Raw genomic sequence first — 17,903 nt, 5'->3', positions numbered from 1 at the left:
GCTTGATCAATCAATCCCTGTGGGATTCGACCTCACTCTATTGTGAGTTTTTACTTGACGACAACTTCGGTACACTTGCCGAAGGAAGATTTGTTGAGAGACAAGTTTTCCCCACATCAAGTTTATAGCGCCGTTGCCGGGGATTGATTGTGCATCAACAATGATTAGATTGGAAGATCACTAGATTGAGCATTTTATTTTGTGTATTTCATTTTCTGTTTGAGTGATTTACTTTTTGTTTTAGCTAAACTTCTTACCTTCTCCTCTACTCTTTTGTTTCTCTTTGTTATTTTCAAATTCTGTTTGCTAACCCACTAACTGTTTGATATATTGCATCACCCACAACTAACATCAATTCTGACACAAATACTGTCTGCACCTATTTTCTCTGCTTGTCATTGTTGGTTGTATGATAGGGAGAAGAAGTGGGGCTTCAACTTCCTTTGATTCTGAACCAGAGAGAACCTTCCTTAGACTAAGGAGGGAGGCAAAAGAAAAACGAGTAGTTGGTGCTAAAGAAGAGGAGGAACAGTTTGAGGAATACTTTGAACTAAACATGGAAGAAAATATGGAAAATCATCATGAAGAAGAGACTCACAACCATGGCAGAGGAGGTGGAGCAAATCATGCTGGAGAGGATAGAAGAGTTTTGGGCTCTTACATTAATCCAAACCCAGGCAATTGTGGAAGTAGCATCCAAAAACCAACAATCCATGCCAACAACTTTGAACTTAAACCACAGCTCATCACCCTTGTTCAGAACAACTGTTCGTTTGGAGGAGGTGTTCAAGAAGATCCCAACCAACATTTGACCACCTTCCTGAGAATATGTGACACAGTGAAATCTAATGGTGTTCATCCTGACGCCTATAGATTGCTCTTATTTCCCTTCTCACTCAGAGACAAGGCAGCCAAATGGCTGGAATCCTTCCCAAAGGAGAGCTTGACAACTTGGGAGGATGTGGTGAACAAATTCTTAGCAAGATTCTACCCTCCTCAATGAATCAATAGGCTGAGAGCTGAGGTTCAAACGTTCAGGCAACAGGATGGTCAGACTCTGTATGAAGCATGGGAGAGGTTCAAAGACTTAACAAGGAGGTGTCCACCTGACATGTTCAACGAATGGGTCCAGCTGCACATTTTCTACGAAGGGCTCTCTTATGAGTCAAAGAAGGCAGTAGACCATTCATCTGGAGGGTCCTTGAACAAGAAGAAGACCATTGAGGAAGCCATAGATGTTATTGAAACAGTAGCAGAAAACGACTACTTCTATGCTTCCGAAAGAGGAAACACAAGAGGAGTGATGGAGCTAAACAATGTAGATGCTCTGTTGGCCCAAAACAAGCTCATTACCCAGCAGCTGGCTGACCTCACCAAGAAGATGGAGATGAACCAAGTAGCAGCAATCTCCACTTCATCAACAACACAAGAAGGAGTAAACCAAGAAGCAGAAGGAAGTCAGGAGCAAGCCAACTACATTGGGAATTCACCAAGGAAAAACTATGATCCATACTCCAAGACCTACAACCCTGGATAGAGAAATCACCCGAACTTTGGGTGGGGAAGTGAGCAAGATCAAAACCAAGACCAGAGACGTTACAACTCCAACAACAATGCAGCTCACCAACAATTCACCCAGAGGACATCTCAACACCCCCACAATAACAACTCTCCACATACTTATCAAAACCAAAACAGCACATCTGCTCCGAATCACTCATCAATTGATGACAGGCTCTCTAAGATTGAAGCCTTACTTGAAGGAATAAGCCAAGAGATTCAAGAAAATAAGGTGTTCAAAGAGGAGGTGCGAGCCAATATTAAGAACCCCCCAGGAAAAGCTCACTCAAGGGAGGGCAGACTATAGTGATGAACAAGGAATGTAGTGCCCTTATTCAACCTGAGTTACCTACAAAAAGAAGAGACCCAGGAAGTTTTCATATCCCTTGTGCCATAGGTGAAACTATGTTCGACAGAGCACTATGCGATTTAGGGTCCAGCATCAATTTACTGCCCTTATCCCTGGTGAAGAGGCTGTAGATCAATGAGATAATGCCTACAGATGTCATTATCAGACTGGCTGACAAAACTCAAAAGCAAGCAATAGGAGTGGTGGAAAATGTGTTGCTAAAGGTTGAGAAGTACTTTCTCCCAACAGACTTTGTCATTCTGGACATGGAAGAAAGTCACACTCACCCAATCATATTGGGAAGACCATTTCTAGCTACGGCCAGAGCACTTATCGATGTAGAGAAAGGGGAGCTAATATTGAGAATCCATGATGAACGACTCAGCTTCAATGTTTTCAAACTCTCACAAGAAACAGATCAAGAGGACAAGGAACTAAGCACAAATGATAATGAGACACTGAAGGAGGAAACAAGCACTGAAGCACAGCCAGTTCGTTCTGAGACCCCCTTAACTAACAAACAAGGAAAACAGCAATTGCCACAGCTCAAGGAAAAGTTGGAGGAACCCAAACCTCTAGAGGCAGGTGAAGATAGCATCACAACTCCTTGGAGAAAAGAGGTCACCAAGGGGAAGGCAACCTCAAAAGAAACAAAAAAGAAGGTATTAAGGAGATGGAGGAACAAGAAGATCCCTACGGAAGACTTCTCTCCAGGGGATAGAGTTGTCTCAGCCTACTTCCCGGATATTCCCCCTAATATCCCTACTGTGCCATCTCAATTACCCAAGGTCTTCACTATCAACAGAGTTCTTTTCCTGGAACATGTGGAGATCATTGATCCAACCAATGGATACAAGTCCACAGCAAGAGGGGAGGACTTTAAGCACTACCAACCACCGTGATGAAAGAAAAAAAAACGTCAAGCTAGTGACGCTAAAGAAGCGCTTCATGGGAGGCAACCCATGTTTTATATGCTTTCAAATGATAATGAATAAGTCAATCTTTATGAGCTTCAATCCAAACTTAACAAACAATTGGTGAAAGTCTTCTTATGCAGAATATAGTGAGGAACAAGTTTGGTGTTCAAAGCGAACCAAGTTGCATGCTAGTCTTGGGAGCTTTGAACACAAAACTTTCATCACAGTGCTTCAGACTAAGTTTGGTGTCACCCCATGGTGCCACCAAAATGCATATAAGGAACCACCAATAGTTAGTCAGTTGGTTGAAATTCATAAACAAACAATCAAATCCTTTCTTTCATTTTATTCTAGCCGTAGAGTTTTAATTTTTTTTATATATTAATTCCCTTATTTCAAATCTTTATAGGAAAGGAAAAGAAGCATAAAAAGGATTGATTGGACAATTAAATGGGGGAGATTTCACCACTTAATGAAGAGCACTACACACATGTCTCAAGAAGGAACGCATGGGGAAACGCTGCCATGCAACATTGGAGAAAGAAGACCCTTGAAGAACGAACCAATCACTCTCATTAAAGTGATGATCCTTGTCTTCCCTTCATACACAACCCCATCCGTTCATCTAGTAAACATTCATGCAATCCACACCCTTCATCCACTCATGATTTTCTTATATAAGTGAACCGTAGTGCATGCTCACTCCTCACATTCAAATCCCCACTCTCCACACTTCTATTGGCACACTAAACCCTTCATCACAAATTGCTTTAACCAATCCTCTCTTCATCTATCCGAAGCCTCAAACCCCCTCAAACAACAATTCAAGCCATGGCATCATCAAGCTCAAAGAGGCAAAAGAGGAAAGGGCCTATGGAGAGTGCTCCTTTTGATGACAAGAGATTCAAGACTGCCTTTCATGAGCATGAATTTGAGCGGATAAGTGTCAGAAGGATATTGCCAGAATTAATCTTCCAAATCAATGCAAATGAATCACCACAGATTTGGAGAAAAATCGAACAGAGGGGGTGGCAATTGCTCACCAGTCCAGAGGGAAAGATCAATGGAAACCTCATCAAAGAATTCTATGCAAATGCAGTTAGAGAGGATAAGACCAAAGCCCCAACCTTCAAAAGCTATGTGAGAGGAAGGGAGGTGGACTTCAGCCCAAGTGCCATAACAAGAGCTCTTCAATTAAAATCACCTCATTTTGATGAGGAGAGTTATCAGGAAAGGATAAGTAGAAGCCCCGATAAGGATGAGCTCTCAGAGATAGCATCAGACATCTGTGTCATAGCCGCTGACTGGGAGAGGTACTCAGATGGGAGACCAAAATTCATAAAAAGGGGGGACCTTCACCCTGAAGCCAAAGGGTGGTTTGAGCTTGTAAGGAGGTCCATCCTACCAGCTGCTAACAATTCGGAGGTTAACATCAATCGAGCCACTATGGTACAATGCTTAGTACAAGGTGGGGAAATCAAGGTGCATGAGCTCATTGCCGAAGGGATTCAAGAGTCAGCTGAGAAAGCTGACTCAGGAGCCAGACTTTGGTACCCCAGCACCATTCTCCGCTTGTGCAACAAGGCCAAGGTAGTATTTGAGGACAGCAGCCCAGACTGGGTAAACCCAGGTAGGCCAGTCACCCTCGAGCGAATGGTCTATACCACACCGGCTCAGCAACTAAGAAGGCCACATATAGGAAGGCAAAAGGCCCAGGAAGAAGCTCATCAAGAGGAATACCATCAGGAAGAACATCAACAAGAAGAGTATCATGACCCAGCCAACTTGAATACCAGTAATGGAATGAACCTAAGTTGCTATGCATGAAACCACCATAAAATCAGTAATATGACTTCCACAAGGATGACTCATTCCTCTGGATATTCCATTCATCATGCTCTTGTTCCAGTACTTGCTTAGGAACAAGCAAGCTTTAAGTTTGGTGTTGTGATGCCAGGACATTTTGGCCAGTTTCACTGACCTTTTCTTTACTGTTTTTAGGTTAGTTTCATGCATTTCTTTAGGAAATAAGCTATTTTCGGGTAAATATTCACTTATGCCTTGACTCAAGCATACATTGTGCATTTTACATGATTTCAAGAGGATTTTGCATAAGTTTAGTGACAAATATTATGTTGCATTACTCATGACTTGGACTGGAGCTTTGATGCACTTTGTTGCTTGATTTCAGGACCAAAAAGGAGCAAGAGGAGATCAATGAGTGCATTGATTGAGGAAGAGATGAAAATGAACTTGATCTGGAGAATTGCAACATCTCCTAAGCCCAATGAACTCCCCATCTCTAATCTTACCCATTCTCTTTAATTTCTGCGATTTACTTTTATGAGCAAATCCCCCATTCCCATTTATAATTCTGCAATTTACTTTCAGTCATTTACTTCCATTCCTTTAATTCTAGCATTTACTTTTCTGTTATTTACATTCCCACCATTTTATTTTCTGCAACTCTCAACCCAATTTCTGGATTCGCTCAACTAGAACATTCTTCTAATTAAAGTTGCTTGATCAATCAATCCCTGTGGGATTCGACCTCACTCAATTGTGAGTTTTTATTTGACGACAACTTCGGTACACTTGCCGAAGGAAGATTTGTTGAGACAAGTTTTCCCCGCATCAAAAGTAGTCTCTGATATTAACTATTTGTATCAAAAAAGATTTTAAAAATCTCAACTACAGCATAAATATTATTGAGATTGAAAAAATTGTACTATATTAGTTTTTACTTCTTTTCATGCGATTTTATCGTGTGAACTCAACTGACACATATTCTTTCATGTTGGACTAAATGAAATGACCTTACCTTAACTTTGATGCTAAATATTTGATTAAATAATATTATTTAATTTTAATGAATTACGTCGTATCCCTATAATAAATATGTAAAGTCACTTATGGTGTGAGAAACAACTAAATAGAAAAGTAGTAAGTGATTAATGTGGTGTAATATTTTTAATATAAAAAATATTTACAGTGTGAGCAGGAGACATTTTGTATACGGCAGATCTCAGAACAGCTCATTATTTTTAATATGAATATAAAGTGTGTGTAATGCTGAGTTATGGAGGTATGGGTACACTGTTGTGACAGCGTTAGTTTTTTGAAGTTCGGGGAAAGAAATCGGACCGTCCGATTTCTTTGTGGCAAAAAAGGGGAACACAAATCGGATGGTCTGATTTGTGTAGGCAAAAAAATTTTAAATCTTTGTTTGTATAGTCTTTGGACGGTCCGATTTCATGCATGCAATTTTTTTATTTGTATATAAGGCTTATCGAACGATCTGATTTCAGTTCTTTAAAATATTTGAAATGGTAAAAATGCGGTCGGACTGTCCAATTTCTGTGTTATACCCAAAGTTGGCTGAACTCTCCATTTTTTCTTCGTCTCTCAATTCTCTCTTTGGAAACCCCTCTGGTTCTTTCTTCTTCTTCATTGATTCAACAGAAACAATACCAAGATTGAGAGTGTTTAATATGAATATATCATAATGGATGATAGAGTGATGTTAAAAGTATATTATCATGGACAAATTTTGTTATAAACAGCTGAAGGAGTGAAATATGTGTGTGAAAATCCATTAGATATCGTTATTCCATTCACATTCACTACAAAAAAAAAGAGTTTAAAATGGCATTGACATTACGGCGGTTTTCAAGAACCGCTGTAATACCCGGTTATTATGGCATTTTTGGTTGCTGCCATAATTAACTTTGTGTTTGCTGGCGGTCTGGGTGATTATGGCGGTTTTGAACCGCCGTTTTCACACATATATAAAACAAAAGAATTGCAACCCTAGCCTTAAACGAAACACACTATAACGGTGCTCTCGATCTCCCTTCTCTCTCCCTTCGCTCTCGATCTCCGACAACGCCGTTCTTCCCTCTCAGCTTCTCCTCTCTCCACCGGTTACGACTTCTCTAGGTACTTCTCCCTCTCTGCCAGTTACTGATTTGTTTCTCTGCAGCTCCCTCTCAAGTTCTCTAGGTACCTGTCCCTCTCCGCCAGTTACTGATTTCTTCGTTTTTGGGGGGGGTTTGTTTCTCTGCAGCTCCACGATCGGAGCTTGTGTTGAAGTATTCCATTGACGTTGGTGTGGGGGTGATTGACGCCGATCGGGTCTTGTGTTCAACTAGTCGATGATATCAGATCTTGGATTGACGGTAACTTCACTTTCTCTTTCCTTATGTATTTACTTCGATGCATGTGTCAATGGTTCAATTGCTGCCACTCTTATTATTGTTTTGGATTTTGCTAGTTAATTCATCCTGCTATTTCTTAATATAGTGAATTGATGAATGAGTTCAGACTGAATAAGCTTAGTGAAGTAGGGCTCTGTTCTGTATTCATTGATTTCTGGCCATTTGATTGTGCTTGTGCCTGTGGCATTCTGTTCATGGAGTTTAATTGCGTTCTTATTGCTTGAGATTATCCTGAAAAAATAGATCATTAACTCTTCTTCTTGAATGATGTTGGGGCTGGAGTTTTTCTTTATTTGGTTTTTGGTTTCCTCTGCTCCTATACTTTGTTCCTAGCATTCTGCTTGGGGAATTTCTGAGCAACTTATTGGTCAGGGTTATGATATTTGGTAAATATGCTTCTTAAGTTTTTTTCCTTATTTTCCTGATGATGGATAGTTTATGTGCTAAGTTTATTCCTGGTTGATTTAAGTGGTTCTTACTTTGTGTGCCTGATTATTGTCATATTCTTTTGTTTCATTGTGATTTCTCTTGGGATATTGTCGAGTATTGTGCAGATTTCTCATTGTTGTGTTGGTTTTAAACTTCAACTCCTTTATGTTTTGGGTCAATTTGCCGGGTTAGATTCTTTGGATTAATCATGTGTTACCATTGTGATTTTTAATTGGGTTATGGCCAAAATTGATGAAATTGTAATTTCTAATGGTCATTTCCTGCTCTTTGATTGTGCCTATCATATTCTTTTTATCCTCTTAGTTCTATTGAAAATGTGAATTTTTTCTATCTATTTCATGTACTTTTCTTACACAAATAAACAAATAAGTTTACTAGGTACATGAAAAATCTAATCTGTGCTGCAGTTTTTGAGCTTATTAACTAGTCAAATTTTGACATTGATTATAGTTGTTGCTGTTGCACTCAATTGCAAACTGATTTTAATAACTCACTGCAACTTGAATGCTTTCAAATGACATATTGTAAAAAGGAAAAAAATGAAATAACTAACTTATTTTAATAACTAGTCAATTTTAAAGTGCATTCTATTTAATTTGAGCATTTTCAAATTATTTTAATTTAGAGCTCTCATATGCAATAAGCTGGCATGCATTAATTCATTCACACACACAAAAATATTCCTCCTGTTCTTGTTCTAGTAAAAAGTAGAATAACCAAACATTGAACATAAATTGAAAAATTAAATTGCATCCCCTTAATAATTAGAGAATTTTAACTTGAACATTACGCTTGTGACTTTGATAATTTCATTCATCTAGGGCTATAACTCTATTGACTAGACATTTGTGACTTGTGAGCCATACCATACCATACCATACCATACCTATTTCTAGCTAGCTTCTCCTTTTTGTCATTTACAGAAATAGATTTATTAGAGGATCATTAATTAGGATAAGATAAACAATTTTATCCATGTTATACACCAACAACTGAAGACTTTTTATATGTCAATCATGCATGGACACGGTTTAATTGATTTTTATACTTATTTTTCTTAGTGAACGTCCAGCATCTCTCTTTATACTTTTTATACACCAACAATTTTATACTTTTTATACTTATTTTTATATGTCAATATATAAGTCCAGCATCTCTCTTTGATGTAACACATATATCAATATATAAATTCTTAGTGCAATAGGAGACAGTAGTAGTTTCTCATTATTAATATAGACTATGTTAATGCTATTACTTTTTTTTCCCATTCATTGATTTACTTGCTATTCATTGTTGTTGCTGATATTTCAGATACCTTAGTCTCCTTATTTCCCTCCAGATCTATTATTTGTTTCTTCTTTTTTTTTAAATACATTTTTTAAATGATAAAATTAAAAGGCAATTAATAATTTTTTATGTGAGATTAATATACTATTTCTGTTTTTCAAATTGATGAGTAATGTCTTTTTTAGCTTCTTAACTTACCCAGCTTCTTCTTTAGATCATATATACAACTACTTGAGAAGGAAAAATTCACAAAGTCACTGTTACAGCCACAAAATTATCATTTGAAAGAGGTAATTATAATTTTTTTTATAGTTTCTTTTAGAATACTATTTAAGTATTTGTTTAATATCTAATTTGCACAAACAAGAATAATTTTCTTACCTTTAGAATATATATAGACTTTTAATTTTTTTAAATCCCTATTTGTAGTCCCTCTTAGTCATGTCAATCGATAAGTCGTGGATTGGAAAACCACGAACCACGCATGAGTATAGAGATGGTTTAAACAAGTTTTTGGATTTTGCTTTTGAGCATCGGTCTCTCGCGGGTCGTCAGATTAAATGTCCTTGTCCGGTGTGTGGTTTTCGCAAGTGGCAAACAAGAGAGAAAGTTTTTGAACATTTAATAGTCAAGCCATTTCCAGAAAACTACAAAGTTTGGTATTGGCATGGTGACGAAGCAGTTAGAGTTGGGTCACAAGTTTATCAAACTAGTCATATTGTACAAGATGATTCGACATCTCAGCATCCAATGGTAACAATGCTCAATGACGCGTTTGGAGTCGCTGGATCTGACTTGAATGAAGATGGAGATGGAGATGGAGATGGAGGCAATACAGAAGATGGAGATGGAGATGAAGAGCATAGTGGAGAAAATGTAGAATTTCATAAGTTGTTGGAAGATGGTAATGAACCATTATATGAAGGGTGCACAAAGTATTCAAAATTGTCTTTCTTGATTAGTTTGTACCACATAAAGTGCTTATATAGAATAAGCGACAAAGCCATGACCGAAATCCTCAAGTTAATAAAAGATGCTTTTGGAAATGCCAAGATTTCAAATACATTCTATGAGGCCAAGAAAACCATAAACAAACTAGGGCTTAATTATACCAAGATACCAGCTTGCCCTAATGATTGTATGTTATATTGGGGGGAGGATGAAGATTTGCAAGAATGCAAAAGATGCAAGACATCTAAATGGACCGATGCTAAAAAGAAGAAACCGGCAAAGATATTGCGATACTTTCCACTAAAACCGAGACTTCAACGATTAATGGCCAGATGAAAATGGGAGATATCATCCATCTTTGTTCACAATGTCAAATTCTATGAAAGATATATTCTTGCGTACTATAAAGAATATTAGAGTACCAGATGGTCTCTCGAGTAATATTTCACGGTGTGTTGACCTGAAGCAAAGAAAGCTCTCTGGATTGAAAAGCCATGATTGCCACGTCCTTATGCAGCAACTATTACCCATTGCCATACGTAATGTGCTACCAGATAAAGTTACTGCAGTGCTAATAGAGTTGTCTTCATTCTTTCAACAGTTGTGCTCTAAAAGCTTAAGTCTTACAGAACTTGAGAAGCTCCAACCTCGAATAATCCTTACCCTTTGTCATTTAGAAATGTTGTTCCCTCCTTCTTTCTTTACAATCATAGTTCATTTAACCTGTCATCTAGTTGATGAAGCAAAACTTGGAGGACCAGTACACTATAGGTGGATGTATCCTATTGAGAGGTAAATATCTCTTTTCAATCATTGTTCATTTAACCTGTCACTTAGTTATATCTTGCTTACTAAAGCCAATTATACAAACTAGGTATTTAGGACATTTGAAGTCCTATGTACGAAACAAAGCTAAATCAGAAGGTTCTATAGCTGAGGGATATGTGGCTGAAGAAGCTCTTACATTTTGCTCTCGATACTTAGAAGGGATTGAGACAAGATTTAATAGGCCACCACGTGTTGATGATCGTCCGGATGGTAATTACAATACACATGTTGATTCACTTTTTCCACAAATGGGTAACTCTAAGGGAGCTTTCACAGTATTTGAGTTGTCACCTATGGAAAAAAAACAAGCACATCGCTATGTGGTTTTAAATTGTCCATATGTCAAACCGTTCATTGAGTAAGTACTTAAGGATTTGCGTACATGTTTTTTATTTACTTGAAAATAGTTGTTTAGTTAGAGTTAAACTTTCATATCTGACAGTGACTTCAAAGATTTTGTACGAAGACGATCTAAGGGTAAAAGGCCTTCAAATGTAGAGATAGAAAAAAGAGTTAACAAAGATTTTGTTACTTGGTTTCCTACGCAGGTAAATAGAAAAGTGATCTTTTTTGCTAATATTGAGCAGTATTTGTGGATATAATAACTAATATGTTGTTCTATCATAATAGCTTATGAACCCAGACGTTATGAATACTGTGCATGAGGATTTGAGATACTTAGCGATGGGTCCATCACGATATGCCAAAAGGTTTTCTACATTTAGTATCAATGGGTTCTCCTTTCGAACTACCAATCGAGACAATGGGTTAAAGACCCAGAATAGTGGAGTTTTCTTAATGTCTTCAACTCCTTGTGTTGCTAGCGCTAGTGATGCTAATGTTAGGAATGCTGATTTGTCATATTATGGCAAATTAGAAGATATTATAGAACTAAGCTACAATGGCCGATTTTGGGTTACTTTATTCAAATGTAAATGGGCTGACACCACTAGAGAATGGGGCTGTAAAAAGGATAGTTGGGGTTTTACTTCTGTTAATTTTTCACGAGTAATACACAGTGGTGACCGAGAGGAGGATGATCCATATATTGAAGCCTCACAAGCTCGAATGGTGTATTTTGTCAATAATGAAGTGAATAAAGATTGGAGTGTTGTCGTGCATTTGAAGCCAAGAGACTCATATGATATTGGGGGAAATGAAGATGATGAAGCATGTGAGAATGAGCCATGGTTAGAGCAAAACTTGGATTCTTTATTTGAAAATGGTGATAATCTATCATTGTTAAGAGATGAGGTAGATGATGAACTACTAGATGATGATATTGGAGAAGACGAACACATGTCGGAATAGTTAGTAGGTTAAATTAATTTATGGTATGAAATTTATATTTAAGTTTTCATTTAATTATAATTCACATTTTATCTATACTTATTAATTATTTTATTTCCAACTATTATTTTATTTCCAACTATCATTTAGTTATAATTCATATTTATGGTATGAAATTATTTTATCTATACATTATAGTAGTGCCTACTGATATATACTAGTTACTAGGTCTTCAAATTTAACTTGCAGATATGTAACTTCCTGAATTTCTTGATCTATTATGCAGATATGCCAAAGCAAAAGAGGTACAAGAATCTACTTAAAGCAACAGCAGCTGCAAATTCTTCACAAGACAAGTCAATTGCAGCTGCAAATTCCTCCCGAGACAAGTCGGCAGCTTCAAATGCATCACAAGTCAAGTCCGCAGCAGCTGCAAATTCCTCCCAAGAGACATCGGCAGCTACAAATTCCTCCCGAGACAAGTCGGCAGCAGCTGTAAATTCCTCCCGAGACAAGTCAGCAGCTTCAAGTTCCTCCCGGGATAAGTCAGCAGCTTCAAGTTCCTCCCGAGACAAGTCGACAGCAGCTGCAAGTTCTTCATGAGACAATTCAGCAGCAGCTGCAAGTTCATCCCGAGACAAGTCGGCAGCTTCAAATTCTTCTGAGCATCCATCCGAACCTAAACGTAAACGTGGACGTGAATCTAAACATTATTGGACTGTTGATGCCATAGGTATGTATAGATGTTTTATTATGTTATTATTATCAAAAAGCAAGAAGCATTCAGAACCTAAAATAAAGAACAAACACATTATTGGTTTAGAGAATACTAGTGTGTGAAATTATTATATATTAATTAAGCAGCCATGATTCCTTCAGAATTCTGTTCGACTAAGTTATCTACCAGTAATACCCAAAAAATTAAAGCAAATTAACATTAACTAAACTATATTTTAGGGCTTTAATTAAATAAGACTGTAGCAGTGGAATACAATATTGGCATCATGTGCGCCATATCTGCTTCTTTTCCTGATTTTAAGTAGTGTTTCTCCCAGTTAATGCCTTCCTGTTCTAGACACACATGTCATATATATACTTGTTTCCTATATTAGCATATGTGGAATTTTGCTGATGATAAAAACTAGATACTAAACATTATTATTGTATGTACTCATTTATAGCTGGGTTTTGGGATCATGCTTTGCTTTGTTACATGCAATTGGTGATAAATTTCATTATAGCAGAGAAATTATTTAAAAATTATTTATTTTATTAAGTTCAGTGTTTTGGTTCAACATTTGATGTATTCCTTTTCCCACCTGTTGGTTTCAATATATTTTCGTTTTTCTTTTCTTTTGTATTTCCTTAGTTGCCACATGCAATGCTCAGATTTGTTAAAACTAAGTTTGAACAATTGTACTTATATATGTTGACATTCAATTACTTGGGCTATTATGAACTTGAAAATATGCTTTTGATGAGAAAACATAAGGCAGAAAATGATCAGCTTTATTTTTACATTCTTTCTACATGGTCCTTTTTTGGTGAACTTAGAATTCCATGGGTGCATATAGGTATTATTCATTTGAAAAGGAAAAGAAGTTAATATCTGGATGAACCTTTTGTGTCTATGTAAAATTTTGTAAGTACTTCACTGCTTCAATCTTGATTATCTTCCACCTGAATCACTTGGATTGTAATATCTGTAAGATATGTGCAGTGAGAGAGTTCCTTAGCAGGAAAACTAACATCGATCCAGATTGATCTGTTCTGTTTTGTTCTCTTTTTCCTTTTCTAGATTTAGTGCAATTTGAATGCTACTATAGTGAGAACATGTTATATCCTGATTGATTGTGTTTATAGTGCTTTCTTTCAACTTCATGCCCTATTCTTTAGTTGTAAAGTTATTATTAAGTTAATTCTATAGTGTCTATTATTTAAAAATTATTTATTTTATTCTTTAGTCGCTCATTTACTTATTTATTTATACTCATTTGTCTATTTTAGATGAGTACGGAGCTAGTACACGCCTTCATTTATTAGTGAAGGATGTGCATAATTTGCCAGAAGGTTTGCGCATAGTTGTCACTTTTGATAAACATCATGCAGCAATAGGAGAAGCAGCTGGACTCCTTGCAGGAGTTTGTGGGCAATTGGCCACCAATTGTGTAGCATTTCCAATCAGTTTTGAAAAGTGGTCAGACATTCCAAAAAGCTTTTTTGAAAATCAATGGAATATTTTTTTCCTAGTAAAAAGATTACTCAAACTCTAAAGCTTATTTCTTTGCCATTATTTAGTTATATTTGCTGGTTAATATATATTCTTTGTTATAATTGTGAAGGCTCGATTTTGCTTCAAAGTGAGTGATAACTTGGCCAAACGATTTTTGCTCCAATCACTTGGCAAAAAATGGAGGGAACACAGGATAAAGCTTTGGAATGATTTTTATGATCCGAGGTTGAGTAAAACCGAGATCATAAATAATGCACCAGAAGATATTGCTCCTGATCAATGGGCTTTATTTGTAGAATATCGTTTGAAGCCTGAAACTCAGGTAAGCCTTATATGAAGCAGATATTGCTGCTGCCTGCTCTTGTATTTTATTTTATATAGAGTTGGTAATGAACTAGTGATAGCTTCTCATGCAGTAGTGCTGCACTCTTTTTCCCTCTTGAAACCATTATTATTGTTATATGTTGAATGCATGTTTGGTTCTATTTAATTATGTCCAAATTTAACTTGCAGAAACTTTGTAAGAGGAATCAAGAAATTCGGCAAAAACAAATAATTCCTCATACTTCAGGTGCTAAATCAATTGCAAGAAGAAGGGCTGAATTGGTAATCAATTAATGCATGCATATCTAATCTATCTCAAATATAATGCATGCATCATCTCTTAATTTTCTGCATATCTAATCTATCTCAAATAATAATTAGATGAATGATATATACATGATTGAAGTTAGTAGGCTTCTAATTTTTTGATCGAGTCTTTCTACTTTTCTTAAATTTTAGACGGAAGAGACGGGAAAAGAAGTTAGTAGGGTTCAAATGTGGGACATCACTCACAAGAAAACAGATGGAAGTTATGTTAATGAAAAAGCTAAAGAAATAGCGGTAAGACTAAAGTGTAATAAGTAACTTGTTTCTATTTCTTTTTCTTTCTTTTTTATAAGATAATACTATTTTTTATTCTTTCTTTTTTTTATACATGTAGGAGAAGATTGAAGCACATAGCAGCCAACAACCGATGGAATTAACTCTTAATTCTCCTCTTGATGCTCTTGGAGTAGTTTTTGGGAAAGAGCACCCTGGTCGTGTTCGAGGTTTAGGTATGTGAGCTGTTCCAACAATTGCTTTCAAGAACAACACTACAAGGATTAGTCAAATGAATTTAGGTTCTTCAAATGATGTTGGAACATCATCTACTTGTGGTCCAAATGTGCAAGAAGAGTTGGATACCGTTAAAGCGCAATTGCAAGCGCTAGTCTCTTATATTGCTTCTAAGGAAGGAGGTAAAATTCCAATACAATTGGCTGGAATGTTTCCTACTCAACAAGTTTCACAGGTACAAATACAATTATCCTCTTTTTTTTCCTTTTGATGTGAAATAATTGTAAACAGTGGATTAATCTCTGCTTGATTAGTAGTGTTGCTGAGTTTGTTATAGCATTCAAGCTCTCGTGTATTTGTTGACAATCCATGTTGAAAGAAGTCATTACTGTAGTCTGATTGAGATAATAATAGACCAGTAGGGTTTGATTGTGATCCATATTCTTCACTTTTCAAGCCAAAAGGTTCTACAGTTTGAAAGATGTTTGACCCGTTAAGATAAGAATTATTGAAGCTGGGGTTTCCTAAGGGGAAATTAGGGTTATTCCCCATGTTAAGAAATGTGTTGCCGTTCATGATTTGCAACAGATTTTGCAACAGTTGTAGTTGAGTTAATTGAGAAGTAGCATCTCCTTGTAGAGCAATATTAGGGTTTCTCCCCCAAGTAATAGTGTTCATATTCATCATAGAATTCCCTCTTTTTTTCCTTTTGATGTGAAATAATTGTAAACTGTTCATGAATACTTTTGATCTCCAAAACAAGTTAAGATTCGGTCATGGTCACTGTTGGCTATTTGAATGTACTTTTGAGTGAAATAATTGTAAACTGTTCATGAATACAGATTTTGACTTCCCGTTCTGATTTTCTTCTAAATTATAATTGATTAACAAAAAGTGAAAAAAAAAAAGATTTATCAATGTTTGTGGTATATAGGCATAAGTAGGAAGCAGCTAATGATAATAGGTGAGCATGAGCATGTGTTATTGCTGGTTGTTGACTAAGGGTTGTTATTGTTGTTATTGCTTTGTTTGAAAATGATTCTATACATCAGTGAATAGAAAGATCTTAAGGCTTCATTCTTTGTCGCTGCTATGGTTAACAAGCACATGGGAAAGCTAATTAACAACTAGCACTAGTAGTATTATTAGTAACATTTTATATGTATTTTTTAGATGAATTCAAATTCATAATTATCCACTTATTATTAATATATGCCTTTTTCTTGTATTTCTTGTGCTCATAATAATTATATTTTTGTTGTAGGGATTGGATCAGGAGAGTGAGATTCCATCACCAAAAGAGTTAGGAAGTAGGTCTTCTGGAGCAAGCAACAAGGAAGCTTGATATGTTAAGACGTATATTAAGAATTATATGTTAAGACAATTATAAGTCAGAATTAGTCAATGCTTGTTAAGGATTATTTTGATACTTTTTTTTTGGATTATGACATTTCAATTATGACTTGGATTATGACTTTTGGATCATGTATGAATTAAAAATCATCTTATGATGTTTGATTTATGGCTATACCTTTTGGTTATTATGAGATTTTAAAGTGAGTTTCGAAAATATCACTTTAAATTAGTGGTTTCAATCTTATTTTAAAAAGCATAAAATTGTCATCATAATTAGGTACAAACGGCGGTTAGAAACCCCCGTTTTAATTTAAAACGATGCCATTATACGCTGGTAGAAATGGCGGTTAAAAACTGCCATTTTAAACGAAAATGATGCCATTATATTTTGGTAAAAACAGCGTTAGAAACTGCCATTTTAAACGCAAAAGATGCCATTATAACGTGAAAAAAATGGCGGTTATCATGGAAAAAACGGCGGTTTCTAACCGCCATTTTAAACGGAAGAGGTGCCACAACATCCTGGTAAAAACGGCAGCTGTTCAAAAACCGCCATTTTATGCGGAAATAATGGCGGTTACAAACCGCCATTTTAACCCTCAAAACCGCCGTATTATCCACAGGTTATTATGGCGGTTTTCTAAAAACTGCCGTAATAACCAGAATGGCGCCCAGAATAATGGCGTTTCTTGGAGGTGCCAGTTTTGGTCATAATGGCGGTTATAACCGCCGTAATTACCCAAAATAACCGCCGTAATAACCTTTTTTTGTAGTGATTGTCGTTTGAAGAACTAAAAGGCGTGATTTGTGAGAAAATAGATTCTCAAATATCTAGGAGAGTGTCGTGCATTTTGTACAGGTATCCTATATCCATATTTAGTGAGTTCATTCAATTTCAAACCAAATATGTAACCAATGAAGCGAGCATGCAAGATATGTTTTCAGTGTATATGAAAACTCGCTCCCAGATATCGTTCATCAAGCTGTATATTGAGTTCAAACAATCTGAAGTGGACCGAAATATTGAGTTGGAAGATTATAATAGTGCTAGCGAGGAAGAGTTTGAAAGTAACTATGAGGTCGTTGATCCGGGTAGAGACGAAGATCAAGCTAACGGCACTGTAGAGGCAGATGTGGCGGGGTGGCAAATACACTAGTAAACCAGCATCCGTTTGTGGAGCCTACTTTCATGCACTCGTTGGATTTGGAGGACATGCATACACTAAAATTTTCTCAGTATATGAATGCAAGTATGTATTTTTTATACAATGTATGAAAGATAAATATTGTAGATCGATTAAGTAACATGACCAACATGTGATCTCTGGAATATAATTTATTAAATAGCATTTGATCAGTTATTT

General features: G+C 36.4%; 3 protein-coding genes across 3 annotated transcripts; all 3 read left to right on the top strand.

Moving 5' to 3' along the window:
• On the top strand, positions 10,064–11,057 carry LOC110271687. Its single transcript, XM_021122805.1, has 2 exons — positions 10,064–10,523; positions 10,606–11,057. The coding sequence occupies exons 1-2, from the start codon at positions 10,099–10,101 to the stop codon at positions 10,919–10,921; spliced, it is 741 nt and encodes a 246-aa protein (XP_020978464.1). The 5' UTR covers positions 10,064–10,098; the 3' UTR covers positions 10,922–11,057.
• On the top strand, positions 11,113–12,286 carry LOC110271688. The gene is made up of 2 exons (XM_021122811.1): positions 11,113–11,893; positions 12,136–12,286. The coding sequence occupies exon 1, from the start codon at positions 11,193–11,195 to the stop codon at positions 11,868–11,870; it is 678 nt and encodes a 225-aa protein (XP_020978470.1). The 5' UTR covers positions 11,113–11,192; the 3' UTR covers positions 11,871–11,893; positions 12,136–12,286.
• Positions 12,138–16,538, top strand: LOC110266264. Its single transcript, XM_021110578.1, has 8 exons — positions 12,138–12,408; positions 12,463–12,582; positions 13,959–14,098; positions 14,192–14,404; positions 14,596–14,688; positions 14,866–14,967; positions 15,068–15,418; positions 16,448–16,538. Exons 1-7 carry the CDS (start codon positions 12,138–12,140, stop codon positions 15,188–15,190), a joined length of 1,062 nt encoding a protein of 353 aa, XP_020966237.1. The 3' UTR covers positions 15,191–15,418; positions 16,448–16,538.

The sequence above is a fragment of the Arachis ipaensis genome, chromosome B01, assembly GCF_000816755.2.
Source record: "Arachis ipaensis cultivar K30076 chromosome B01, Araip1.1, whole genome shotgun sequence".
Lineage (NCBI taxonomy): Eukaryota > Viridiplantae > Streptophyta > Magnoliopsida > Fabales > Fabaceae > Arachis > Arachis ipaensis.
Note: the sequence above shows the minus strand (reverse complement) of the source record. Positions and strands in the feature narration are given on the sequence as shown.

Bases quoted from the DNA above. Each gene is read 5' to 3' on its own strand.
- LOC110271687 (XM_021122805.1), top strand. From the start codon at position 10,099: ATGTCAAATTCTATGAAAGATATATTCTTGCGTACTATAAAGAATATT. The intron at 10,524-10,605 runs GTAAATATCTCT...TATACAAACTAG, and splicing joins TGGATGTATCCTATTGAGAG to GTATTTAGGACATTTGAAGT.
- LOC110271688 (XM_021122811.1), top strand. From the start codon at position 11,193: ATGAACCCAGACGTTATGAATACTGTGCATGAGGATTTGAGATACTTA.
- LOC110266264 (XM_021110578.1), top strand. From the start codon at position 12,138: ATGCCAAAGCAAAAGAGGTACAAGAATCTACTTAAAGCAACAGCAGCT. The intron at 12,409-12,462 runs GTTCCTCCCGAG...GAGACAATTCAG, and splicing joins GGATAAGTCAGCAGCTTCAA to CAGCAGCTGCAAGTTCATCC. The intron at 14,099-14,191 runs GTAAAAAGATTA...ATAATTGTGAAG, and splicing joins AATGGAATATTTTTTTCCTA to GCTCGATTTTGCTTCAAAGT.